Source organism: Pollachius pollachius, assembly GCF_949987615.1.
Source record: "Pollachius pollachius genome assembly, chromosome: 7".
In the NCBI taxonomy this organism is placed as follows: Eukaryota; Metazoa; Chordata; class Actinopteri; order Gadiformes; family Gadidae; genus Pollachius; species Pollachius pollachius.
The window spans coordinates 20,189,591-20,217,253 of NC_136940.1; the positions used below are offsets into that span (position 1 = coordinate 20,189,591).

The window sequence follows — 27,663 nt, forward strand, 5'->3', positions numbered from 1 at the left end:
ATCTTTCACCTTTGTTTTCTATCCCAAATTACGTTTGGTTATTTGGTCTGAATCTGGTCTGGTTATTATGTCTGTGGGTAAGGAAGTTGTACAAAATAATTAATAACCTTTGGTAAATGATAACGTTATAATTATAATGTTTTATGTTTATTGTTGTGATGTCTGGAGAAAGAGCCACCCCCGTCCAGTAGGGGGCGGTGACACTCCATCATGACTTTGTACAGCATGGCGAGAGATAGGGCATGACAGCCTCCTCTGCTGTGGACCTCAGAGCTAGGGCTATGTTATGTTATGTCGTTGTAGCTCTTATAAATGACCCACACAGATACCCAAACTGTATGATTACAGAGTGACTTCTTTCCATTGATCCGACTGTGACCAGGTAAGTGGTGTTTGTTCGCTTTAATGTAGTTGCTGGTGCTAATCAGGGGGCTTTGATATCCTGCTTAAATGGGAGTGAACTGAACAGAACACTGAGAGAATTGTAAGATGGATATGGTTAATTAATAAATTAATTTAGGATAACTGAGTGCTGTCATTTCTATCAAAGAAGTTGTTATAATTATGTGCGATGCTGAAAGGCAATATATTTGAAGAAGAACCCGTGAAGTTGTCCTGACCTTCATATTCCTCCTCTTCGGAACATGGCTGAGTAACATAACTTTTTTGATCCAGAGAAGTTGCGTTTACCAACGTTGCATTGTTTTTACTTTTAACAGGACACGTTTCTCTCAATTAGACGTAGTGGTACGTCTGAATCCTCAATGGAGCCCATACTGCACCAGCTCGGACAGAGACTCATTCGCTGTGCACCCCGAACCCTAATTTGTAGAAAGTATACACACGGGAATGGACACGGCGCAGATCATCCTTCAACCTCACACACGACGCCCGTCCTGCTCGTCTCTCGTCTGTACCAGCCCGCAAACCTACGCGAAGTAGGCCAAGAGAGTCGACAAGCGGGAGAGATGACCTGCAAGAGTCAGCGGTTGATGCAGCAGGCGGGTCTCATCCACCCGTCCAATCCTGGTTGCTACTACTACCTCCCGGCTACTGTGCGTGCCATGGAAAAGTTGGTGAGGTTATACACAACAAATGCACATGTGGGGCAATCTTCTTCAAGGATTCTTCTTTGGGTCATGAGCCTTTGTATTATTATAACTACACGGACTGCAAAGTATGTAGGGGAGATATTGAAGCACTTTCTTCATTTTGTTGCTGCTGTAGGGGAGATTTGAGAGTTGTAAAGTAAGGAGGCAGAAGAGAGCAACCTTCTGAAACGAAAAAAAACAATACTCCCTCTCTGCTTCCCCCTTCATTTCTCCACCATTGCTTTTCAAGCACCTGTGATTGACAGGGAAGATATATACCCTGAACAAATCAGGAAAATATTCCCTGATTGATGAGCCTACAATCTCAGTCAACTCACAAAGGATATTCTCACAGAGCATTTCAATCACTTATAGATGTCAGATAGCTGCCATATTTAACAAATTACATAATCATAATTTCTCTTACCATCACCATAGGCTTTCTGTCTATAAAGTTCTGTAAACACAGCAACGAAGAGATGCTTCCCAAGATAACAGGGCTTGACCAAGAGTATCTCTTAACAAGGTAACGCAAGGAATAACCTCAGCCTCATATCAACAGGGGCGGCTTATTGATCAAGAGATGCAGGGCATCGGTGGTCAGAAGCTGGACATGCCCAGCCTGTGCTCGGCCGAGCTGTGGAGGTCCAGCGAGCGCTGGGACCTGATGGGCAAGGAGCTATTCCGCCTTCAGGACCGCCATGGGGTAGACTACTGCCTGGGCCCCACACACGAGGAGGCTGTGACCACCCTGGTCGCCCACCAGGCTAGCCTGTCCTACCGACAGCTCCCTATTCTTCTCTACCAGGTTAGCATTAAACAGGGTGTTGTTCCCCAATTTATACGTCGGCCATAAAAGCAGACGGTCAAAGAAGAGACAGTAGTCGCTATATATTTGATCGTTTTAATTTTACTGCTTTCTTGTTTGAGTTTGCGCTACTTTATTTCCATGCTACATAGATAACCCTTCCCTTAAAGGTGACATATTATACCACCATGTGTGAGTGTGATTATTAGACATTACAAGCCATTTTGAAATCTGCCTCTTCTGACATCACAAGAAGGCGTGTCAACCTAGATGTATGACTGATAGATGAGCAACGTTTGTTACAGTCCACTGGGTATGCTGGTAGACTGATCGATTCAGCACACATCTAGGTGGACACGCCCGCTTGTGATGTCAGAAGAGGCAGATTTTCAAAACGGCTTGCAACGGCCAATCACACTCACACCTGGTGGTATAATATGTCTCCTTTAACGTGTATGAATACTTTAATTGTATAGAATGACACGTCATTTACTACCCATGTGATTACCACTTGGATAACACCGGTGACTTTGACACACTGATTCGACGACACCGTTACATGCTGGCCCTGTCTGTGTCAACGCCCAGATCACCCGCAAGTTCCGGGACGAGCCCAAGCCGCGCTTCGGCCTGCTGCGGGGCCGGGAGTTCTACATGAAGGACATGTACTCCTTCGACGTCAGCGAGGAGGCCGCGCGCCACACCTACGACTCGGTGTGCCAGGCCTACGGCAGGCTGTTCTCCCGCCTGGGCCTGCGCTGCCTGCGGGTGCAGGCCGACGCGGGGAACATCGGAGGCACGCTCTCCCACGAGTTCCAGCTGCCGGCGGACATCGGCGAGGACCGGCTGCTGGTCTGCGGCGGCTGCTCCTTCGCCGCCAACGAGGAAACCCTAGCGCCCGGCGAGACGGACTGCCCGCGGTGCCACGCCGGCCCGCTGGCCGAGTCCAAGGGGATAGAGGTGGGGCACACCTTTTACCTGGGCACCAAGTACTCCCGGATATTCAACGCCACCTTCAGCAACCACCAGAACCGGCCCGTGGTGAGTGAGATGGGCTGCTACGGCCTGGGGGTCACGCGCATCCTGGCGGCGGCCGTGGAGGTGATGTCCACGGAGGAGGCCATCCGCTTGCCTGGGCTGCTGGCTCCGTACCAGGTCTGCGTCATACCGCCCAAGAAGGGGAGCAAGGGGTCCGAGGAGGGAGCGGCTCAAACGGAGGCACTGGTGCACGCGCTGCAAGGGGGGCTGCCCCGTCTGAGGGGGGAGGTGGTGCTGGACGACCGCACCCAGATGACCATCGGCAGGAGGCTGAAGGACGCCGTGCGGCTGGGCTACCCGTACGTGGTGGTGGTCGGGCAGGGCGCCCAAGAGGAGACACCGCGGTTTGAGGTGATCTGTCAGCAAACGGACGACACTATGTTTCTCAGTAAAGACCAACTGGTTGATCTTCTGGGCAGGGTGGAAACTGTATGATGATGTTGAAAGGATTGAAGACAATTGAAAATGATGTGTGTGTACATGTGTATTAAGAATCATATTTTGTGAATAAATGGGGTTATAGGTAGATCAAACTGGTTTAGTGTGATGGTTGAACATTGACACGGTTGTGTAATAATATTACTTATAGTTCTAGCAGCATACATTTACATTTTAATTTAGGGCATTAAGCAGCCGCTTTATTTTTTTCAAATCAGCTATGGTCAATTGATCTGTCGCAAAAGGTCCGGTTATGTCATTGGCTTGGCATCATTCTTTTTAGATGTCATGGTGACTCGCATTCCCCCCCCCCCCCCCCCCCCCCCCATGTTGCTATTCATTACATTAGTAACCATCCTCCCATTTGCTGAGATACTTGCACAAACGTGCAGCCTTCTTCGCTAGTAGTGCTGATATTATTTGAATTTTTATAAGAATATAATGTGCGTTATGACATACAAATGTAGAGCGATGGATGCGGAACTTATGACGTGCGAAAGGTTTCTGGTCGGAGCGTTATAGCTTAGTGTCGTTCCCTCCACATGGTAGTGCGCTCATCGTATGTCACCGATAGTAAACAAGTAGCCACCGCTGGAGATCTCCCTCACTCGCTGTCAAGTAAGTATTATAATAACACATCTGCCGCTTTTACCCTTTCATTTGATTATAAGTCCATTCTGCAAACCAACTGCTGACATCTCATTTTGTTTCTAAAGTTGATCAGAGATGACTTCGGCCGACGACAGCGATGATGACTGGGATGAGTTTATGGACAAATTTACAAAAGAAAGATACAAAAATGGTTTTAGCGAAGACAATTGGGAAGAGGTAACTTCAAAAAACATAGTATATACACAAAACGTTTCTGTTTGTAACGCTGGATGTGGTGTTTTGGCTTTATTGTCCTGCTAATTCTCGTCATGTTATTTTGCCTTTCGTAGGAGATGGAGAAAATACCATTGTTCATGACGAAAGCCCCAGACGAAATTGACCCTAAAACGCATCCGCAATTGGCTTGTCTTCAGGCCCTTATCCACGATGAAGACAGGACTCCCGAGGGTCAGTGGATGGACAGTTACAAAGGTTCATTTGATGGCTTTGAGTCCTTCCTGTTCGGGATTGGTCTGATATATTTTATTCTCTTCAGAAAAAGCAGTCGGTCTGAAAAATGAAGGGAACGCATATTTTCAAGAGAAAAAATATGAAAAGGCAGTTGTGGCATACACAGAAGGTTTGAAGGCGAACTGGGAGGACCAGGTCAACAACACTATTCTACTCACCAATCGAGCTGCTGCACAATATTATCTCGGTATGGGTTTTCGTTTGAGATTTTATTGTCCATCTTACCATACATGGCATTTAGCTATGTTGTACATTTGAAATGTTGGATGACAATATGAAAATGTGTGATTGTGTTTCAGGAGATAATGTCATATGTTTTTTATCTCACAGGTAACATGCGCTCTGCCTTGAAAGATTCATGTGCTGCACTGAAGATCAAACCAGACCATCTTAAAGCATTGATCAGAGGTTTGTCATATGTGACTTGTTTCTGTCTGCTGACAAACAATAGTTCCACTTGCTGCACTATTACAATTTTCAACTGGTCGTAAAAGCTCATTAATAGCAAGCCTGTTTAATACAAAAGAGAAAGAAATGCACCAGAAACTATGCAATGAGTGCCAAGTATTTATTCTCCTGGTTTCTGCAGGAGCTCAGTGTTGCATGGAGATTCGTAGCTTTCCAGAGGCCATCCGGTGGTGCGACAGGGGGCTCAAGATGCACCCTGGTGATAAAAAGCTAACAGAGTTGAGGTCGGCAGCAGACAAACACAAGGTATGGCCGTTGATGGGTTAATGTTTATTCCGGGGGTGCGACTGAGGGCCATTTGGTTTTGTAGGGGGGGTTAAAGGCACATTTAAGATTTACGCTAAGATATTTGTAAGTTGGCGTTCGCCTGTTTTACCCAGATTCAGATGAGTAGCATTTGCTTTAATTAAGTCTAGTTGGAGTTACCGTGGCAAGGCTTCACAGGTAGCCTTGTAATCACAGCAAGTCTAGTGAATCTAGTGACCGGCTACTCTCGCATTGCATTTGTATTGTCTTCTGTAAATACTAAAATCTGATTATGTGAATCCTCTCATCTGTCTGGGTTTCAGAGAGAGGCAGAGAGGGATGCCCGGAAAGCAATAGCCAAAGAAAAAAAGGAGCAAGGCGAAAGACAAAGACTACTAGCAGCCATTACGGTAAGATTTCTGTTGAAAAGCAAAGTTTGCATGTCGTATCATATCATGAATGAATATGTGCCTTTCTCAATAGGTTTGAGGTTGGGTTGAGGTTGCTTCCTCCTGTGTGATTGACAGTACTAACTTTGCTCCTTTGGAACCCGCCGCTCTTAGGAGCGCGGCATCAAGCTCCGCCTGCCAAAGAGGCGTGGCTCGGACGACGAGGACGAGGAGCAGGGTCGGGGGCCAGCTCTGGACCAACTCACCCAGGACGCCACCGGGGCCCGGGTGTTCCTGGACGACCAGGGTGCCCTGAACTGGCCCGTCCTCCTCCTCTACCCAGAACACCAGCAAAGTGACTTCATATCAGCCTTCTGCGAGGCCTCATGGTACCTACTTTTCTCCTTGTTTCTCCGCTTCCAGCCCAGGCTAATAGCTCAAGCTGGAGGCGGTGGCACAGTCCGGGTAGAACGCTGCAGCAGTAGGGGTTGGAATAGTCCCAACTGTTGCACCGATATGCAATGCTGTATACTTGGTTGGAATTCCCCATAACAAGGCTTTCATTTAATCAATGAACAAATACAATACTTTATATAGAGACGATGAACAGGCCGACATATCTCTTGAAACTATAAATGACTAGTTCTTGGATTAAGTTTTGGGGTTTGGAAAAAAAGTACAAAATGTTCGGCATAGATTCCACTAACATGACAATGTTTGTATTTATTAATTTGAGATAAATTTGCGCATAGATTGGAGAATAGATTTGCGCATTATAAACCAGTTCCTGTGTGTAAAGATAAACAATAATTTGACAGCATTTCTGCTGAATAGAATGGAAGGAAATCGATTGCAATGATTGCATTACTGAAAAGATTTGATGGAACTTCACTTTCTGATGCACACATTGATAACCCTTGATAACATAATTAAAGGTAAATTAGAGATTTCTGTTGAACTTGGCGTTCTCATTGGGCGCGAACACTGCACCTGGCTCGGAGTAAGATTTTTGTAGTTTAGTAGACGTAGAAAATGTGTAACATAACAGTCTAAAGCAAAGGGAAAAGTTGAAAAAGCATGATATCACCCGTTAAACATCAGTCAGGCTGCTTTGGTCCGCTCCTGCTGACTTTACCTAAATCACATGCCACATGTTTGATACTGGAGAAGCGCACCTTGCTGCAGTTGAGGAAACTTGGGTTGTTCTTTCTCTTCGGTTGTAGCTTCATAGACCACTTGGCAGTGATGTTCGGTGAGGAACTTCCCTCGTGGGACACAGACAGGAAGTACCTCCCTCAAAACCTGCAGGTTTGTGACATCCGCCTTGTTGGGCGTGTGCCTGGGAAAAGTTGCTCAGTCATTATGAAAAGGGAATTTCATACAATCAGCCCAATCATATAATTTGTCTGAGTTATGAGCTATGTTACCAATGTAAAATTCTAAAGACTGACCTGAGAATGCTCATTCAGTTATCGTGATCTAAAATGTACACGTCTGTATTTATTTTCCTTCAGTTGTTCTTTGAAGATGAGGAGAAGGAGGCCTTGTACCAGGTGGTACCAGACATGTCTCTTTTGAAAGTGTTGCAGCATAAAAGGTACTAGTTTTGTTCTTATTCATCGTCAAATGATCAAGCACCAAATGACAATGAATATTTCAGATAATTCTACCCGCTTTGCAACGTATAGGCTATATATTTTAATTTGTTTTAATTTTTTTTTTCTTATTTTGACAGATTTTTTGTAAAAGCCGGCTCCCCCAGCTTTATTGTATTGGTCCAAGGATCGGCCTTCTCCAAAAAGTATTTATCAGAGAAGACACTAAAGCGATGGTGAAGGCCTTGTCCTTTCAGTCCGCCAACGGACCGGTTTTTCTAAAATCCACGTCTTTGTGTCCACTTAAAACAAATGACAGTCTGGCTCACTGCACCCAGACAGTGTTTTTATATAATACAGTCTCAACCACACCCCAATAAAGGCAGAATGTACAACTCGTCCTGTTCCGTTTCATTTTAAATAAAAACATCACAACTTGAAACTATACTGTACCAAAGATTGAAGATAAATAATTAACTGAAATAGATGCTTTCAATGAACTGTGATGATGGTTTGTTTTAAGTTTGACTGAAGTAAGTCATGTCAAAAATGTTGTGCTTTGTATATTACTACTGCTTTTACCTTTGTTAAAACAAATCTGCATATACAGTAATAAATGTGTACTAGGGATGAGTTAATCTAATAACAAAATATGACCGGTAAGACATTTAGGTGTAGATGACCGCAGTGGTTATTAGGCATCTGGCCTAGTTAGTGTTCTTTATATATCACCTGAAGGTGACCATGACAGTAGTTGAAAAGATTTATCCTCTTGGTTTCTGCAGCCGACATAAGGGAGTAGGCCTTTAGCGCCCTCTGCTGGCACACAACTATTTGGCAGACAAACACCAGTAATTCAAACCTTTTCCTAATTGCAAGATGAGTGCCAGAACCCAATCTGGGTTGGCCCATTTAATAACAATAACAACAGTCCAGACAACTGCAGCGTACGGCCAAAGTGTGCCTGAAAGCGGCTGACAAAGCAATAACATGGATTCAAATATTAGTGAGCAAAACATCAAAATAACAACCTGGACAGAAGACATCTTTGATTCACTTCTTGAGCTAAAAGCCCTATTCAATGTTTGGCTTCCCTATGCAGGAATGTTGAAAAAAGTTTGTTTTTATTTAACCTTTTATTTATTTTCATACAAATTAATAATAAAACTTAAACTTAAAACCAGGAGCGGAAATAGAAAGTCGATTCACACGGTCCTTACTTAAAAATCCCTCGTCGAAAGGAGAACAATAATATGAATAAAATATGACTTTTTGGAAAGTGTGTGAATGCACCAATATGATGCCATGGGCCTTCTAAAGAGTGTACTTTACAGTAACATTGATAAACTTGCCGTGGATTTCTGCTCATCATCCGGAAGCTCTACAGTATTCAAAGTCTAGACAGAAGGCTATGCATAATAAAAAGAAGATATCACTGGAGCGCCTGTGCAAATATTAATGAGGTCAAAACGGGGGGGGGGGGGGGGGGGGGTGGAAACAAGATATTACATTTATAAAATTAGAAATGAACAGAGGAAGTGTTTCAAACGTATATCATAATTTGACAAGCCAGCGGTTTGTGATTTGCCTTTCTGGGTTTCTTGTCCTTACCATTATATAATCAGCACATTCAAATCTAGAGCAGTTCCATTGGTTGTTGGCCTACAGACAGACGCTAAAGAAGTTGGCTGGGGGTCTATTTCTCTCCTGGCACAAAACAGGCACAACACAGTGCATCTAAAAAAAACAACGAAATGTCATCAGTAAATTCTATTAGTCAAGAGAGAGGATGACCTGAGCTTAGTCCCATGGAAGGGAGTCGGATCCAATCCATCCACCTCATCCAAGCCACTTTAGATAAGAGCACTGGTCATCCTGGCAGGGATATGCAGAACAAAACATTTAGTGAGCTCGATGTTGGAAGGGAATTCCCTCCGTTCAGTCGTGGCCTGGCGTTCCCTTTGGTGGCCTTCTTGCTTCTTGGTCCACCTTCCTCGCCATCCACATAAGACCTTGATAATCGCAACGGCAGGGAATGCCACATTTTACGGAAAAAAATAAAGAACAGCGACCCGCTGCAATGTAGGTTAGCAGGGTTGGTATTAATTACGTTATTAGGGTTCAAATTCTGATCGACGATGTTCCCGCCTGAAATGGTTGTATTCGACTGCAGGTCAGTGTCAGACGGACAGACAGACAAATAGACAGACACGGGTCCCTTGGAAAGCGGGGTTAACGGGGACCCCTTGTGTAACAGGTGTGTCATTAAAACAGCATTGCACAGACAGTCAACGTTGTACCCCAACAAGGCAATCAGGCAGGCCATCAGCAATCAAGTAAAGAAGGCAGTCAGTCAGTGTAATCAGTCAGGTAGTCAGTCATTCAGTCGGTAATCACACAGCTCCTTGTAGATCCTCTTGCGGATATGAGGCATGTCCTCCTGGCTGAAGTGCAGAGGCTCCTTCATGGACAGACGCCGGCAGTACTGTCAGGACAGACAGACATTTTATTTATTTAACAGAGTTGGACTCTGAGATTAAAATTCTCTTTCGCAAGAGAAGCCAAGACAAGCAGCATCACACACACACACACACACACACACACACACACACACACACGCACACACACACACACACACACACACACACACGTAGAGTGTGTGTGGTTAAACAGTTTATAGTATCGGGGGTTTCTTTTCTAAGAAACTAACAAGGGAACAAGGAAGAAGCAGGAAAAACAAGGAAGCAGAGGTTCAACAGAAACCTATGGGATGAAGCTTAGAAATTCTACACCTCACCAAACCAGAAAACATAATTCCTCTCCGCCAAGAGTGGAGCGGCTCGCCACTTGATGGAAATGGATGTGTGCTTTCTTTGGTGCTGTTATAAATTCTGGCCTCGGCTCAAATCAATGTTCTGTCATCTCTGGGTTCGATTGAGACGTTGGCCCACAACTGAGCCACGAAAAGGAAAACAGAAAAAGTACTGCAACCGGAGGATGACTTGTGGTTGGAGTCAACAGCCAGGAAACAGACAAATGAGGGAAAGGGAAATGGACGGGTGACAGAATATGACGAGACGAATAAACTCTGAATGAAGGAAGTGGATGGAGGCGGAGATTCAGAAACAAATGCTCACCTCCAACACAAAGACACCACAGTCGCTGTCGTTCTTCTGCTGAGGAATGCCCTGAGGTGGTGAGACAATGCACCGTCAGTCAATGATAGGACATATCGGCCATTTATTAAAGGTATGATGTCATTTCTGCCAGTAGGGGTCTCTCAATCAAAACAATAACTAAAAAGTGTTGGGTAGGGTGGGACCTTGTTGTCTGTTGGGGACCATTGAAAATCTATCAGATTCTAGAAAAAAAAACGTAATTTAACATTTTTTGGATATTTTAATGCAGAATGTCCCATATTATAACTTTAAACCGATGTATGGTTTGTCAACAGAAGATATTGTCAAACACGTATCTGATCAACAACTACTTAGGAGGTGTCAAGTTTTGAAATGCTAGCAAATTCTTTTTTGCAATCATTTGAAATAATATATTAAATTCTGGCAAGGAAGTGCTGGCTCGTTTTAGTACACGTTGGTTATTGTAGCTTGTGGTTTCATACAGAACCCATCGTACCCGGATGATGAGCATCCTCCAGCCTTTCTGGTAGTGGGTCTGCTTCTTCTCCAGGGCTTCAGACTGGAGGTACTTCATAATGTTCTGGGGAGGGATGGCCGCCACACAGCGGACGCCATAGCAACACACATTAGGGTTGGGCCAATCAAATGATTTATCAATTCCCTGTGGCGCCTTCACAGAATAAGTCAGTGTAATGATTTTGGAATCTATAAAGTTTTAATGTTTTTCTTTCAGTTGCAGATACATTTTATATTGTGGAAAATTCCCTCAAACCACAAAAAGAAATACATTTTCATCCATCTCTGATAAGGGTTCATCAGGAATGTATTTTATCCTTCATTTCTGTGGACATTTTAGATTCAATCAAATAACTTATTTACTCTTATAACTTACTCTTATGTGATAAGAAATTGCAGCTTTAGTATTACGTTTCTGAATTGTAATACTTTGACCCTTTAGCAAAATAAATGGTCAAGAAACAATATTCAAGAGACAAACAACACATCTGCAGCAGGGCATACTTACGTCGATGGTGTGTTTGAACACGACACCCTGGCTGTCATAGTAGCTAATCGTTTTGGTTGCCGTGTTGACGGTGATAAGGGACCAGTGAATCTCTAGATGAATGGGCACCAACAGCAACCACTTGGAGAACAGGTCTACCTAAGAGAACACCGCACACGGACACACACACGTTCATTAGCTACCTATCCCTGTAGAGTAGCTTTAGTATGGTTTCAACATATTGTCGAACTGTACTGTATTGCACACAGAAAAGCCACCATACCAAGCATAAAAGCTAATCTCCTGGGTCTAGATTTAATCAATGGCTATAAAGTAATTTAACTGTTTGTTTGACACAGGCTAATTCATTCTTACTTTTTTGGTCCACCTCTTTACTCCTTCGTAGCCCTTGGCAACAAGTTGCTTGTGGAAGAAACTATTGAAAAAATGGACCTGCGACCGAGAGACGGCCGGAGAGAGAGAGAGAGACAGACAGATATGGTGTGCATAAGTGAGAGACAGCAGAAAACGTGGAAGCCGTTAACCCGTCTAATAACGGCCCTCCACCGGAAAACAGCAGACAGGTTCAGATCTATAAATACACCTAGGTATTTTAGGATTTCTGCTGCGGCACACCCTTCAAAATACTTTAGGGCCACTGTGTAAATCTAGACGATGCCACCTGTGTGGAGGAATGAGGAATGTTACATATAAATGTGCTGATTTCAATAGAGGGGAACAATCCTTTAAAAGCACAACCAAAGAGGATCTCACACAGGTCTCCTTGAAGAGGTTTGACTTCTAATGTTTTGAATGGTAGGTTTCAACATGTGAACAAAAAGATTAGAGAAATTACACACACACACACACATCCTGTGACTCACCTTATTCTGGGTGGCTTCCATAATGAGTTCCCCATACATGTTGATAACCTAAACAAACAAGAGGACACACTACAGATTTACTAATTTTTCCATACCTACATTCTTACAGATTTTAAATGGCCACTTGTTCCTCCTTGAGAAACGCAATCTCTTACTTCCTTGTTATTGGTACGGTTTCCAAATAATCAAACCTTCCCCGTTGCTTTATACTAAGAAATTTTAATCCACTTCAATGTACTTAAACATAGGAGTTTATATTATATGCCCAATTTGAGTTATGTGCAGCCTTTGTCATAGCAACATAATTTAATCATGTTTCAGCCTTAAGCATGTAGCTTCTTGATATGCCTTTTACATGAATGGCGGTGGGATTGAAAATATGCTCATAAAATTCCCACAGAGAAGTGTGCATGTTCATCTAAATGGCTAAGAACAGCACACTGGATCAGCAAACCAGAACAAAACATTCAACATTCATATATAATATATGTGAATATGTTTTACCTTTATTAAAATAAACAGTATCCTTAATTTTTTATATACTTTCTAAATGTATTATTCATCTGTTGGTTTGGGTCACCATATCCGTCCTGGTATATTTCCTATTTCCCCCTCTTTGGTACTTAAAGTTCATGACCTGACCTAATATAAAACAAGCGCCCCTTTTTAAAAGCGGGCAGTGCTGGGCCTCACCTGGTCGTTGACCCAGTTCTGCTCCTCCAGCGTGCCCAGGTCCTCCAGGCTCAGGGTGTGCTTGTTATACGTCACCATGAAGCCCGCCACCGGGGCAGACGCCAGCCCTGCCTTGAACCGTCTTATCTCGGCCGGAATGTCCAGCTTCCTGAATCACAGGCACCCCGCGCCCGACGACGTCAGAGGAAGATGAAGACGAGGGATTGATAGATAAAAGAGGAGAAATAAAAAGGAACCAGAGAAGGAAAGTGAGCCACGTGAATGGATTCAAGCATTTCAAATTGGTTCATTACAGCAACCAGATATCCATATAATTATGAGATTCTTATGAAATGACAAGCAACAGTTTGTGTGCAAGTCTCACGGCAGGGTAGCAACGAAGTCCATAAATCTGAAATCCATTCATCCAAACAGTGTTATTGTTTTATTTAAACAGGGTTCCTTGTGCACTTCATTCGTGTGGTTCACAGCTGGATGGTGTAGGAGCGAGAGAAAAATAACTGCTCTCTTGCGACCTAGATGAGGCCTGACCAATTGCCATTAACACCTGAAGTTCCTGCATCCATCAGAGCAGTGACCCTTAGCCGCGAATACATGTTCCCAGATGATTGGTGAGCCAGGCAGCCTCTCCAGACAGATATTCTACCTAGCATACAAATCAACCATGGGATCCACGGCTACAGTTTCTCCCCGCATGTCAAGATAATGATCATTGAGAGTGCTGGTTATTTGCAAACAAACCAAAGAAAACAGCCAGACAATTAGGTATGTGAACGCTTCAGTGGCTCAGGGAGTGAAAGATGATAATATCGGGATACATAATAACATGATATTATAATCCTTTATGCTCAAGTGATCAATAGGTATAATTATGAGGTCTTGTGTAAAAGTGTGTGTGTTTGTATTTCAAGCACTAGCCTTTTACTGAGGTCCATGTTGGTTTTCGTCTTCAGGTGTTCCAGAACGTCCGTCTCGCTAAGAGGAATAAAGCTCCCATACTTCAAGAAGAAGCCCTCCAAGAACTCTGGAACGGGAGGGGGGGAGATTTGTTCATAATGTAACTGGAGGACATATTTACACATATTGCCCAGAAAATTACAGAGGTATGCATCACAGTTCACACAGAATAATATATGTTAGGATTAAGTGTTGGGGTTGACCCTAACATAACCTTTAAAGTATTCATCACATTCTTACACTAAACTAAATATTGTTCAAGATATTTTGAAAGAACACTAGGAATGGGCTACACCTCCTTTCAAGTGTTGGAGGGTCTAGGCTTCTGGAAAGGTGTAATATAAGTGAATTATAAAATTTGTACTATTTTGCAATGTTGCAGACACCTTTAATCCAAAGCCACTTGTTTTTAGATTCATGGCAATATTGAGCAACTTCTGGCTCAGGGATGCCAGTAGGCAGCGAACATTAGGGTTCAAATGTGGTACCCTTTCGGCTAGGGGCCGACCACTCTAACCTCTAAGCCCATCCAACCCCCCTGTCCCCCCAATACAAATCAACACATTAACATTGGACCTGGATGCAGATCTTTAGTGAACCTCACCGTGAAGCATCTCCGTGAGCAGCTCTGTGCAGTCCGTCTCAGATGTCTGCGGTCCGATCTGCAGTGCACCCGCCTCCGTGGGGACCTCCTCCCCCGGCCCCCAGGTGCCCTGCACACAGTACTGCCTGTGGTCCAACAGCGCCCAGCCATGTGGGCCGTTCTGCACGTTGATGGACTCCAGCGAAGGCGCCGGTGACCGGGCCGTGTGGAACGCGGGCGTCTCTGTGTGGGCGGGGCTGCCGCCCGGGTCCTCCATCTCCACCGCCGCGGAGCTGCCGTCAGGGGGCGGCGGCGGTGGCATGCTGCTGGACGTGGGGTCGCTGGCTTGTGCCGATGGGTCCACCTGCATGGTGGAGTCCTGGTCCCCGGGGGGGGCAGCGGATCCCTCTGAGACGGCCGGGTCGGCGGCTCCCTTCTCGGGTTCGCAGACACCGCTGTCGGGCACGCCTGCTTCCGCGTTTGCCTCGCTCTCTCTCGCTTCCCCATCTTCAGAGAAATGAACGCCGTTCCCGTTTGTGGAACTAGAGGGAAGTAGGACTGACGCGGGGCTCTCTCCCTGCTCCATCTCCTCCGGCACCTGGCACACAACCGTGGATCCGGGGCTGGCCGGGCCATCTGCTCCAGCAGGAGCAAAGACCTTCTGGGCAGCAACGCAAGCTGCTCCCGCGATGACCATCCCACCGCCCTCTAGCTCCTCGACACCTGCTCCTCCTCCTTCGATTTTCCCTGTATTTTCCAACGTCCTGCCGACTGCGGCCCCGATGGCACCTCTCCCCCTCCTCGCTACTGCCCCCCTACCCCTGGCTCCTCTCGGGCCAGCCGCTCCCCTCCCCCTTCTCTGACCTCGGCCCCCCCGCACCACCAGGGCCGACCCTTTCTCTTGGGAGTCACTCCTATTCTCTTTGGAGACAAGGCTTTTCATTGGTCCATCCTGCCAAGCGCTTTCACTTGGCAGATCAAAATAAGTTTCCGACTGGCCGTCGGCCCCGGTCCCTTTCGCCACATCATATTTATCACTGTCCTCGTCCTCATCATCATCATCATCATCATTCAGTTCAAAAGTCTTAATCCTTGTCAGATGACCACCCCCCGTGCCTTTGGGGGTGTCCCCGTTGTAGCTCCCCCTGCCTCTCGGCCTGCCCCGACCCCTTCCTCTGGGCCGCCCGCGACCCCGGCCTCCCCTGCTTGGCGTGGGCGGGGTGGTGACATTGTGTCCTTTGCCGTTGGGACCACAGCAGTCACAGGCCTTCGGGGTCCGCTTCCTGCCTGAAGATCGTCCATTCACGGCAGCCTGGAACTGGTCCGGGCTCAGAGCTGATCCTGGACCTGACTCTGGATGGTCATTGGGAGCCGGTATGACCTGAGGAGCCTTAGTGGCGTCTGAGCTTGAGGTTATCAGATTGCGTGAGGGCTCTGCAAGGCCTTCATCTGTGTGAGTTGAATGTAGAGGTTGTGCACTGACTGCCAGAAGAGGTGAAGCTGACGGAGTTGTGGGCATGAGAGGGGCATTGGCACCGCTGTGAACCATGACTCACTGTTCAGGTTCCCCCTACCCCATTCCCAAGGACCCCTGCTTCTGTTTCCGTTGCCCTCACCCAAGCACTCCGCTAAATTGTAGTCCACGAACTTCCTTGTTTAGGCTATTTATACCCCCTTTTTTCCTCGACAATAAGGGTATTCTGTCGACAAGTATAGCCAACCATATAGTCGAGACAAGAGGATAACACTATTACAACGTTTTAATGGTTACAAGCATATATCCTATACTATTTTTACACCATGGCCAGTAACCCAGATCAAAGATGAGGGCTAAGTAAGACGACCTAGAAAAAAAGAGACGAGCTCCGGTCAAGAGATTTATCTGTCCACATCAGGACTACGAAAAGAACAAAAAAAATGTGGAAAGTTTGGGAATATGATTGATAAGCTTTGGTAATGTGATTGATGATCTGCACTTAATGAAGATCTGCCATGCATGCATGTTCTACAAACATCAATAAAGACAAAGAAAACACTGTTTCATTATGATCCACGAAAATTATTTTGTTGAGTCCACATTTGAGATATGTTATTCAGAGTGTTCTTTCCAGTAAAATAAATAACAAATACAATATCGAAGGTAAGAGCAACTATTCGACTGCGCTAGCTAATGCAGCTACACGATCATAACAATCGGAAACACAAAGCCGCCACTAAAAACTCGCACATTTCCGGTAATATTAACATGTCAGAGTCATCGAGCCATCTATTAAACGCCGAAGAATAGATAACAGCCATGTCAAAATTATTAAAAACATGCCAATTAAATTACCTTCTGTAAGACAGCCAATAGTTTCTTCTCCTAGGCACGATTTGAAAAAACAATTTCAGTACGCGTCGCGGGATGACTGCGTCATGGCTACGTAGAAAGAGGCCGATTCCAAAGCGCTGTCACTGGGGAGCTTCTGCCCTTCTGCTCTGCCTCCTCAGTCTCCTCAGTCTGCTGCCAGTACTCGCTCAGAAGTCTGTCGTTCTTTTAGCAACGAGTATGATAAGTGATAACCATTGCTTATTTGATGGGTAACCATTAAGGTTTAGCGTTGCAATTCTGTTCATTTCATTGTGTCTGTGCATGTCACATATGTAGTCATTGTACAAAAGAAATGTGAATCGTGTCTCCCTCATTCTGTCATCCCTTGATGCACGAAATTGTAAATAAGTCTAGTCCGTTTATTTTGGCTATAACTGACACAACACAATGGATGTCAATACTCTTTAATAACACATTAATAAATACAACTAACAGTAACAAAACAACATAAAAAAAACAATATATGACAACGGTATAAGGGCTATAATCAATATTAGAGAATCGTTATAGGCTAGAGACACCATTAACATGTCTTTATAACTCAACATTCTCCAATGGACACATGTGAATCTATTTCCTTCTAAAAATAACCCATTATAATGAATTAACATTTGGGCTTCAGTGTACTAGTTTGGTATTTGAGGGGTCATCCAACATTTATTGTCATAAAAATATGATAGCAAGCCAGTTTAGTTATATAAAAAAGTGATATATGAAAATGTTTTTTTTTCTGTACACACGAAAAAGGTCCTTACACTTCACATTGGGAATCACTGGCTTTGAACATAGCTGTTCTTTTAATTACATTCAAATTACAATTGAGTTAGTGGGGTTTTCACCCCCTAAACACATTGGCAATGCAATATTCAATTATGCTTGATCAAAAGAGAAAGCAAGATGATCTTTTGGCAAGAACCAATGGTCTCTCCAGTGATACCATTTGATCACCTCAAAATAAATATTTACAATCTCAGCCTAAACAGCTGACCAACAATGATTCAAATACATTTGTATTCCGCAGTACGAAATAACTTGTGGATATTGGCATTGGAAGAAAGCTTTCCAGACAGAAAGCAGCTTTTTTATTCTTGACAGTTTTGGTCAAATTTTCTTCACTCTGCTTTTGACATGACAGACAGAGAGAGAAGGATGAATGAGAATGAGAGAAGAGAGAAGAGAGAAGAGAGGAGAGAGAGAGAGAGAGAGAGAGAGAGAGAGAGAGAGAGAGAGAGACTTGAGTAATGTAGTGGACAACGACGGGTAAGTTTGGAACAATTCCTGAAAGACAAAACAAATTTTTTAATTACATTTCTTCTGAAAATTTGAAAACGAATAATTTTCACCTAACCAAAACCTCTTAACTGTGATGGGTGCTTGTAAGCAGCATTAATACCTATAGTAGTGTTTCATTGATAGCCGGTGTGTGTATGGTCTTGGAGATTGAGGCGCTGTTGACCCCCTCTGCTGTCAGAATTTGGAGCTGCAGCTGATAAAAAGTGTCTGCCTGGAGGTTGTTCACCGTCACTGACCGCTGGGACTGGCAGGAGAGAGACAGATATAACACACACACACACACACACACGCACACGCACACACACACACGTTTCCATCTTTATATTTTAGAGATTGTGATATTTTAAAAGTCAATTGATAAAAGTAAATTGGTGATTGTGAATTTGCAATTGAGACCAATACTGAATCAAGATAAGAAAATTTAGCTCTTTCTCTTACCGGAGCCACTGTCTGGGACTGTGAAATGAGGGTCTCTTCCAGACCGGTTGCCATGAAAACGCCTGAGGGTGGGGTCAGCTGCTTCCACGTGAATTGAAACCCCTTGATTGCTGCATGATCCACTGCATTCTGGGAAAGCCTCCAACGGAACGTGGCGAGAAGGGTCCTGTTCAGTTGTTGGAAATCAGCGTTAAGCCGTTCTGGGCGCAGTACTACCTTCCGGCTGGCCAGGGGGCGCTCTAACACAAAACAGAGGACAGAGGATAATCATAGCATTATATCGGACATGACAACACAGGGATGCTGAAGTTAAACAAAAGTACAATTTGGAGCTAGTCAAATCCCTATAATGTACAGTGTTGTTTCAAAGTATACTTTTACATACATGCATTTCATATTTAACTGATGGCCGTGTGCATTTGTGTGTGTGTGGTTACCGTCTGCGCCACAGGGTGAGGTTTGACCTCCCCTGACCTTGAGAGAGGAGCAAACCGGGGTCATTACCCAAGCAACAGCCTCTGACCCCAGGACCTCCTCTGTTGTCACGGTAACCTGGTACTTACAGGAGAACAGCAGGCCAGTGATGGTATGATGGGTGCCCTTTAGAATGAATATCAGAGAGAGAGAGAGAGAGAGAGCGAGAGAGAGTGGGAGGGAGAGAGAGAGAGAGAGAGAGAGAGAGAGAGTGAGAGAGCGAGGGAGGGAGAGAGAGAGACAGAAAGAGAGGGAGGGAGAGAGAGAGAGGGACAGAGAGAGAGGGAGAGAGAGAGAGCGAGAGAGAGAGACAGAGAGAGAGGCAGACAGACAGACAGAGAGACAGACATAGAGAGAGAGGATACATTAGTTGGATAACAATGATGATTTATTATGATACATCTCCAAGGTCTGTATTTTATGTGATGCTTGCATGAATGAATGGCAACTAAAAAGGGTTAACCCTATTTTAAATATAGAAGCTAGAAGTTAGAATAGAAGGTAGGCTGACACCATTGGCAGTTAAGATTCTGGCGAAGAGGAAAAAACAGGTGACAGAGAGAGAGAGAGAGATAGTGAGAGAGGGAAAAGGGAGGGGTTGGGCTTATGTCAGGGAAGTACTGAGATAGAGAGTTACGGAAAGGAAGACAGTTTAATAGTTGAATGCATTCCAGACAGAAATGAGAATAAGAATGATGAAAGTCGATCCATCATGCGTGCAAATACACGCACACACAAACACACACACACACACACACACACACACACACACACACACACACACACACACACACACACACACACACACACACACACACACACACGCAGGGAGAGAGGGCAACCGCACAGTGGTGTAGGGTTGACATACCTGTACACTGGCTGTTTTCTCAGTGCTGGTAACATTAGCACCACAGGCATGTGGACTCCACCGCAGCACATATGGGCCAGCGTGTCGGTGTCTGCCTGTTAAACAACAGCAGTGAGGGTGAATAAAAAATACACAACGTTGTGGCTTTGTTTACATTTGTAATTAGATTGTTGCATTTATTTGATTACACACATATGCACGAATTAAACAGAAAACACATTCCCAAGTGTGCCAACTCTCTCACACACACACACACACAATAACACTCACACATACACACACACACACACACACACACTGACACACACACACAAACACGCACATTATCACTCTACTAACATCTGTTGCTGGTTATTTCGTCTTTGGTTATTATACGTCTCACCCAGATAACAGCCAATAAGAAGCTCCTATTTTGGCCTGTGCTAGCCAATCAGACCTGCACATCAGAGTTTCCAGCCTCAGATGGGGAGAGTGCTGAGGGAGCAGATTCTCCAGTGAAGGGAGGGATTCTAAGAGAATATGACAGCCACTCTGTGTCTGTCTGTACTATCTGCCTGATTCCCTGTCTTCTTATTTTTTCACTGTCGGTTTGCATGTCTAATGTGCTCAGGCTCTAAATAATCTAAATCACTCTACACTCATCTTGAAATGGTTCAGAGTGAGGAAGGGAAACTTTTTCATTCCATCAATTGCTGTTTAGTGAAAAAATATATACTATTGTGAATATATACTATATGAGTTTATATGGAAGGGAACCCATTCCATCAATGATTCAATGAGAGACTTGAGATAACTGCTGGGACTCCATCGGTCTGGTACGAACAAGGTCAGGGAGTTGTGGAGTTGTACAGGGAGTACATCAGTAACTACTTCTGCAACCGTGAGTCTCTTTTGGTTTCCTCTCCGCTTTTATTCATCAGACCGCTTCACAATCGCTACACAAGGCTAAATCAAAGTGCAGCACCAGCACAAGCCCTGTGACGCTCTCTCCCGTTTTTCCAAGTGTGCGTTCACAGGTAATACAACGGCAGTCGCCATGGAAACACTCACCTGGGTGAAGCCACTTCCAGAACACCTTGACCTGCAGCTGGCTGTTATGGAAATGAGGGGCAGCGGCCTCCAGACGCAGGTCGCTGGGGGCGACGGCTGGGGGGAGGGCAAGACCCGGCCGCGGGGAGGAGGAGACGGGGGGGTCAGCGGAGGAGGAGGAGGAGGAGGGAGGGTGGAAGGAGGAAGAGGAGGAAAACGGGAGCTCGTTGGAGAAGTCTTTGGCAGAGTCCGGCGAAGGGAATTCTAGAGGAAGGCCGACGTAGAGACGTCGAATAAATCACAGAAATAAGGGCACTAAGTTACAGCGTATTGGCTAAAGAAAATTACACGTATTGTGTGAGTTTAGTAATGCGTTATTGTTTGGGTGAAAATGGCCTGTCAAGAATTGGGAATTCCAGTCAGCTTTAGTGGAAAGACGGCACTGTGGGTGGGACATGAGTTACAACCTCACTAACCTGGTCCTTTCCCAGCCACTAGCCTTTATAGTACAGGTGCTTGGAGCCCCAATAAGGTGAAGCTTGAGGCACACATAATTACCTTAAGCCTGCATGTATCTTCTGCATTTACATCAGATATCCTTGATTTAATGGTGATGTTCGTGTGGCTATAAGAAACAACGACTCATTCAAAGTAAGTGAGTATTTGGAAACAATGGATTAAAATGGATAAATGCTGTTTGGCACAACCATTTAATATGTCAAAAGTAATCCAGAATAGTTTCCGTGTATAATTGTGGTTACGTGGTCTCATAATGATATTGCAGCTGACCGACATTCCACCGATGGGCTGACCATATGATATAAATATAAATATAAACATAAATGCCTCTGCTACGTCGCGCAGCATTAACACTGGCTGTTCACACACTGTTCACACTGTGTGTGCGAGTGTGTGTATGTGTGTATACATTTGTCTGTGTATTTTACTGTGCAGCTGCAGATAACCAAACAGGAAGTAAATACAGCAGTTCCTCATGAACCGTTTAATCAAACGAATGATTAACGACTGTGTCAACCATAAAAAACCACGCCGCGGTGCAGCATGCAGTATTTATTAACAGCGATGCTAGTTAAGTGAACATCGTGACAACATGCTACAGCGCTCCCTTTGAGCTAGGCCGGCCTGGGGGGAGGAGGGCTCAGTAGTTACAGGAGTCACTATGTGGGCCCTGGCCATCTGGTTTCATCATAACATCAGACGCTTGAGCATCGCACGTTAGCCTGCCCGGAGCCTAGTGTAAACAGCTCTGGATCAGGTGCTTCCCCTTAAAGCTAAACCAATTGAACAGAAACCGCCGCTGCATACAGTAGGCCCGGAAAACATGGTAATAGGCTGCAAGTGTAAATCTGGAGGAATCCTTTCTTCTCTGTGGTGGACTCTGCTGGGGTCTGGAGGGAGGTGCCAGGAATTGACCAGGAATACAAGGCACAGAGCGTTGCATTCTTTGACCCCAAATTGAATCAAGGCCGGCAATTAAGAGCCGTGCTTGAACGGTGCTTGAGTCCCATTTCTATATATACTATATATCTTTACATACAAAAATAAGAAGGAGTGAATAAATAAGAAACGTGTGTATTTATTGTAGCAAATAGTCAAACAGAGGCTCACTACACCAATGTATGTGATAAACCTGTATGTGCCTGTCCCTTAATGTCTTGCAAATTATGATCTTACTTGAACGCAGGTAACAGACTTTAAAAAGGATTACATCGACAGAGAAAGAGGTAGAATGTGTGCAAGTAAAAATGTATTCTCACCTGTATCACTTATAGTGGTAAACGTAACTTGGGATCTGGGACTTTTCAGCCTCTTTTGGCCCCAGTAGTTGACGGTTTGGACAAACAGGGAGTAAGACGTAGCAGGACTCAGACCCTGCAGCCAGAGCTCACACTGGGCCTGGAGAATGAGAACAGGACATAGAGCATCAATCACACATGCAAACGCATGCACAGGCACAAACATATCCGTATACCCTTGATCTTGTTGATCAGTGGAAGCCCACATGTGGACTATGGTTAACCCGGAGATGCCCAACTAACACGTAACACATTAGATAAACATAATACATTCAGGTGCCTATACACGCATGAATGATTTATTAAGACACATACAAATCCGGTTTATTCTTTTTATATTGTTGTGATTTAACTAAATCTCTTCTGTTTTCCCGACCTCCAAACTATAACTCTTCATAGCTCTCATCTCCTCCATGGCCATCCTCATCCTCATTATCATCCTCATCATCTGTCGAGTGAAGGGGCCTGAGCTGTTCTCCATTAGTCTGCTCTTTGACTGACAGCTCGTTAACAGGCTCTTAGTCAATCAGATACGTCCATCTGTCTGGATCACGACCAGTCACAACAGAGAGATGCCTGGATGATAACAAACCAGAATGGGATTGTGTGTGTGTGTGTGTGTGTGTGTGTGTGTGTGTGTGTGTGTGTGTGTGTGTGTGTGTGCGTGTGTGTGTGTGTGTGTGTGTGCGTGTGAAACAGAGCGAGCCAGGGAGACAGAGAGAGAAGCAATTTCTCTGTGACCTCCAAGCTAAATTGGGTTGTGTAGAATTTCATTAACCTTAAGACAGACAAAACATATAGGCGAGAGAGGGAGAGACAGTGTGAGAGAGAGAGAGAGAGAGAGAGAGAGAGAGAGAGAGAGAGAACAAAATAAATATAGAGTAAATGTCAGCATGGAATCGCGTGCGATTCCCCCTGAAAAAAAAGTGATTTGAACCGAGGGAGACATATCTGGTGTGGGATTTTCCTCATTTGAATATATATTTCCATATTTAACATTCCATATTTCCCCCGCATATAGGCCAACTCAAATCCCCCCCTGCCAACCCGCGGAACTCTGGGTCTCCGTGCGTGCCTGTTCTATCCAGGGGACGGGGCCAGAAGAATCTCTGGAACTTTGGATGCTATCGCACGCGCGAAGCCTAACCCTGGTCACAGAGTGGAACAGTGTTGTTCTTCCAGATCCAACCTGTTGTGATGCCCTGGCCGCTACTACCATTCCACCATGCAACCGCAGACACTCGTTATAGTGGTGTTGGTGGTTCTGGGGCGGGGGGAGGTCATTTAAATTCCAGGCCTCCTAGCCAAGCAGAACACAAGAGCAGACTGGAGATAAAGGGCTCCACCAGGGTACGTCTGTGATGTCCATCAGTGTTTTGGATGAGCCCAGCACCAGAGCACTATGCTTTAAACAAAAAGCCTGTCTTGAAACAAGAACAGGTCTCCTTTTTGTGGTGCTGTGTTTAACTTGAAGTGTTTACATGACTGTTGGGAGTCTTTAATCCGGACATGGCCTGAGTGACTTTGAGACAAACGGGTCCAGCATGGTGAGGAGGTAATGGACACCAGTCGTGTGTATTATAAAAAAGCTGTGAATGGTTCTTTCTCTCGTCACATGTTTTAAGCTGCAGTTGTTGTGGTAGCAATCTAATATGACTCGTTTTTGTTTCAAGCCATGTGAAACAAGCAAAACCGTGAATTTGCTTCTTTGGTAAAAATTAATCTATATTAGAAAGAACATTAAGGTTCTGCTACATTTTCGATGGACGATTCTCTCTCTTTTCATTTTGAACACATTTTACCTCAGCCATTCAGGGTACACATTGTGCTCCCTGCTTCCAACCACATGAAAGCTGTGAAAGATGGGAATGTTCCATGACTCGCATCCAGATAACCAAGCTGACACCAAGCTGCAAAAACTCAGCCATCGTCTCTTTAAATGTTCCTACCATGATAGCCGATATGTTATGGCACTGTAGCCCCGGTGGTGGTGGTGATTGGCATAACGTCAATGTATTTCCAGATGCTTTGGCGCGGGTTAAACACATTATGCTAACCCTGAAAAGCGTCTGAATTATGTTGTCAGTCAAACTGCACAGCCGCGTTGATACGTTAACATAGCAAAAGCCAGACCTGCGTGTTAATATGGTTACGTAGCACACAGATAATGGCACGTCACTCACATTTCTACATACTGAAAACACATGGGGAAGGTGGCCACCTGTGCCCTATGGCTGCCAGGGACCTCAGAAATTAAACGTGCCAGGAAATGATTTGTCGAGCCACACATGTGGAACGGAAAAGTCTTGAAGGTCACACAAATTCTGGAACTGATTTCTTTTGATGAAACAAAGTTCAACTTTACATGAATGTTTGTTGGCGTGTGATACGGAATATGTACAGTCAAAATGTCAAATAAAAGCAATATTTTACTTATTGAGTAAGATACATATACTGTATATAACTGAAATGGTTTCACAACTGTATATTGCCAGTGGTCCAACTGCAATATGTATTACGCAAATCGAACACCGTTAGAACATAACATTCCTAGAGGTCTACACTAAAGACTTCTTCTATTAGTAGGAAACTAAGTACAGCAGATGTGTCAATGCAACAACAACATATTACATATGGTACGCGTTGTTATGGGAATTCATTCTCTGAATCCAGTTGTGTCATTAATTCCCTTCCTCAAGGTACTCCCTGTCCAGTCTCCCTCCTCAGGGGGAATACAGATCGGTTCAATTCTGCATCGTTGCAGATCTCCATGTGAATCAATAGGCAGAGGTGCAGCATGCACAAGGGCTGTGCACAAATATAAATCTATATTTTTGGGTCCAACGATCTCCAAACTATTGTAATCTAGATAATCGAGTTTACAAACATATTCGTGCATTATTTTCTGTTTGAACATTTTCAATTAGAGATTATTTTTAAGGGGGAAATTTCAAAGTTCTCAGTTACAACGCGTTTTTTGTGGAGAGAAATGCTGAATAGATGCATCATGTTTTCAAACTCATAAAAAAAATCCTGATTTAATATTGATCAAAATAATCGTGATTACGATTTTTTACAATAATGGAGCCGCCCTAGCGTGCACATCCGTCTCACCCCCGGCGTCACTCGGCTGGTGCTCTCCTTCTGCTCCTGCGTGCCCGTGTGGGCCTTTTGGCGGTGCGCCGTCTGCCCACGGGCACGCGAGGGGGCGGGCGCCAGGCCCTGCAGCGCCGGCTTGTGTCGGGGGGGCGTCCAGGTGACTCTGTAGTGGTGCACAGGCAGGTCTCCCTCTCTTGGGGGCTCCCAGCGGACCAGCACCCCCACCGTGGGGGCCTGGCCTCCGGATCTGAGGGGCCGGGAGCGGAGCAGGTTAGGCGGAGCAAGGGGTTAGAACCTAGAATGTCAATGTGACGACATGGAAACATTCACACAAGAGACATTCAACAGAAGACGGAGGGACTGCTTCACACACTGGATTCACCTGCTTTTTCTCTGTTGGACACATTAACATGTTCATTCTCTTTCTCTTTCTCTCCCACGCACGCACGCACACATGCACACACACACACACACACACACACACACACACACACAAAGACACACACATGCACGCACATAAACACACACACGCAAACACACACATCATTGCACACAGGTGTAATACCTTGCTCTCAAATGAGGTCCCAGTCCGGGAGTGGCCAAGAAGAGTGTTTGATTGGTGACTCTTATGTTAAGAGGAGCTTCAGGGGGGGAAGGATCTGCATACACACAGACATACATCAATTAAGAGAGAATAGGATCACAATTTAACAACAATCATAAAAATCATGATGATTATGATCATCATTAATCATCATTTATGATGATTAATGATGATCACCCATCATTGTCCTCATCAACCTGCCTACTTTTGACCTATCTCCATCTGGCAGTCAAAACACTACAGATCTGTGTGTGCTAGGGTTGTGCGTGTATGTAGCTGTGTGTGTGTGTGCATGTGCATTTTTGTGCGTGCATGTGTGTGTGTGTGGCGTCAACCCTATTTCAGCTTGTGTACTCCAGGCCAAATTAGATTTCGATCCTCAAAGGTGAGGTGACACAGGAGAAGCCTGAGGCCTCTTCCTGCAGGAGCCAGCATGACCCCCCCAGAGCTTTCGCTTGCTCCTGCCATGGAGCCAGAAAGGTCACGGGTGTCTTCCAGCGCTGGCCCTCTGTATCTCATTACTCACGCAAAAAGGCCCCGGTTCTGTGTTTGATTAAAACTACATAATGTGTTTGATTTGAACTACATCTCCCAGTGCAGGTACGACCCCCACTGGCCCCCACGGAGGCCCGAGGCTCGGCCGCTGTGGCTGACCCCCCCCCTCCAGTGATCAAAGTTGGAGGGGCCGGTCATAATATCAGCACGGGAGAGTGGGCCTGCCGGTGGGTAAGTGGGGTGTCCCCCTGGGCCGTGGTGCTGCAGATCAGAGCCCAGGGCCCGCTGACTGCCCCCCCTCAGCCAATCCAGCACTAATAAAGCTGATGGTTGGATCCAATCTCTCTCTGCCTCGTTAGCGGCAGGGCAACGGTGACGACACGCCAAGCAGCTTAACATCTGGGTGGGGGGGAAGGGGGGGCTCCCTGAGCTGTGACCGCCCACGACCTCGACCCCCACCCCCCCTGACTAATCCGACTGATGAACTGGAAACACACAACTCCAGACTCTGATCAGCATGGAATGTATGAGCGAGTGTGTTTAACCTTTGACCCCTCTACTACCATCCCCCCCTCCCCCCTCTCACACACACACACACACACACACACACACACACACACACACACACACACACTACTTTCAAACACACTGTCAAACTCACACAAACACACACCCACACACACACCCACACACTCATACACACACACAGCCCGAAACAAA

At 45.2% G+C, this 27,663-nt stretch overlaps 4 protein-coding genes across 6 annotated transcripts in view; 2 read left to right on the plus strand and 2 right to left on the minus strand.

Moving 5' to 3' along the window:
- Positions 1–250: 250 nt before the first annotated feature.
- Positions 251–3,379, plus strand: pars2 (prolyl-tRNA synthetase 2, mitochondrial). Of its 2 annotated transcripts, none has more exons than XM_079740169.1 (4): positions 251–382; positions 720–1,076; positions 1,654–1,899; positions 2,488–3,379. In XM_079740169.1, exons 2-4 carry the CDS (start codon positions 765–767, stop codon positions 3,370–3,372), a joined length of 1,443 nt encoding a protein of 480 aa, XP_079596295.1. In that variant the 5' UTR covers positions 251–382; positions 720–764; the 3' UTR covers positions 3,373–3,379. The 2 variants fall into 2 exon arrangements, with proteins under 2 accessions (XP_079596295.1, XP_079596296.1); XM_079740170.1 differs by having other exon boundaries at positions 720–1,055.
- A 498-nt stretch (positions 3,380–3,877) lies between these two features.
- On the plus strand, positions 3,878–7,582 carry ttc4 (tetratricopeptide repeat domain 4). Its single transcript, XM_079740173.1, has 11 exons — positions 3,878–3,993; positions 4,092–4,203; positions 4,317–4,434; positions 4,523–4,684; positions 4,828–4,905; positions 5,087–5,211; positions 5,535–5,621; positions 5,775–5,989; positions 6,824–6,908; positions 7,115–7,197; positions 7,336–7,582. Exons 2-11 carry the CDS (start codon positions 4,102–4,104, stop codon positions 7,433–7,435), a joined length of 1,155 nt encoding a protein of 384 aa, XP_079596299.1. The 5' UTR covers positions 3,878–3,993; positions 4,092–4,101; the 3' UTR covers positions 7,436–7,582.
- A 565-nt stretch (positions 7,583–8,147) lies between these two features.
- LOC307078398 (sentrin-specific protease 5-like) lies at positions 8,148–15,233 on the minus strand. 2 transcript variants are annotated; one of them, XM_079740171.1, is made up of 9 exons: positions 14,477–15,233; positions 13,834–13,939; positions 12,916–13,063; positions 12,223–12,270; positions 11,714–11,791; positions 11,360–11,497; positions 10,832–10,915; positions 10,333–10,383; positions 8,148–9,680 (listed from the first exon to the last, which is right to left on the minus strand). In XM_079740171.1, the coding sequence occupies exons 1-9, from the start codon at positions 15,150–15,152 to the stop codon at positions 9,570–9,572; spliced, it is 1,440 nt and encodes a 479-aa protein (XP_079596297.1). In that variant the 5' UTR covers positions 15,153–15,233; the 3' UTR covers positions 8,148–9,569. The 2 variants fall into 2 exon arrangements, with proteins under 2 accessions (XP_079596297.1, XP_079596298.1); XM_079740172.1 differs by having other exon boundaries at positions 12,916–13,059; positions 13,830–13,939.
- Positions 15,234–17,299: 2,066 nt separating this feature from the next.
- Positions 17,300–27,663, minus strand: part of anos1b (anosmin 1b) — a 30,219-nt gene continuing 19,855 nt past the window's right edge. The window contains exons 7-15 of the mRNA XM_079740167.1: positions 26,410–26,503; positions 25,860–26,091; positions 22,707–22,845; positions 20,950–21,192; positions 19,900–19,994; positions 18,995–19,157; positions 18,558–18,796; positions 18,220–18,363; positions 17,300–18,104 (exon numbers count right to left, since the gene is read on the minus strand). Of these exons, the coding sequence (XP_079596293.1) occupies positions 18,220–18,363; positions 18,558–18,796; positions 18,995–19,157; positions 19,900–19,994; positions 20,950–21,192; positions 22,707–22,845; positions 25,860–26,091; positions 26,410–26,503 (1,349 nt within the window). The 3' untranslated portion in view covers positions 17,300–18,104. The remainder of the gene's footprint in view (positions 18,105–18,219; positions 18,364–18,557; positions 18,797–18,994; positions 19,158–19,899; positions 19,995–20,949; positions 21,193–22,706; positions 22,846–25,859; positions 26,092–26,409; positions 26,504–27,663) is intronic.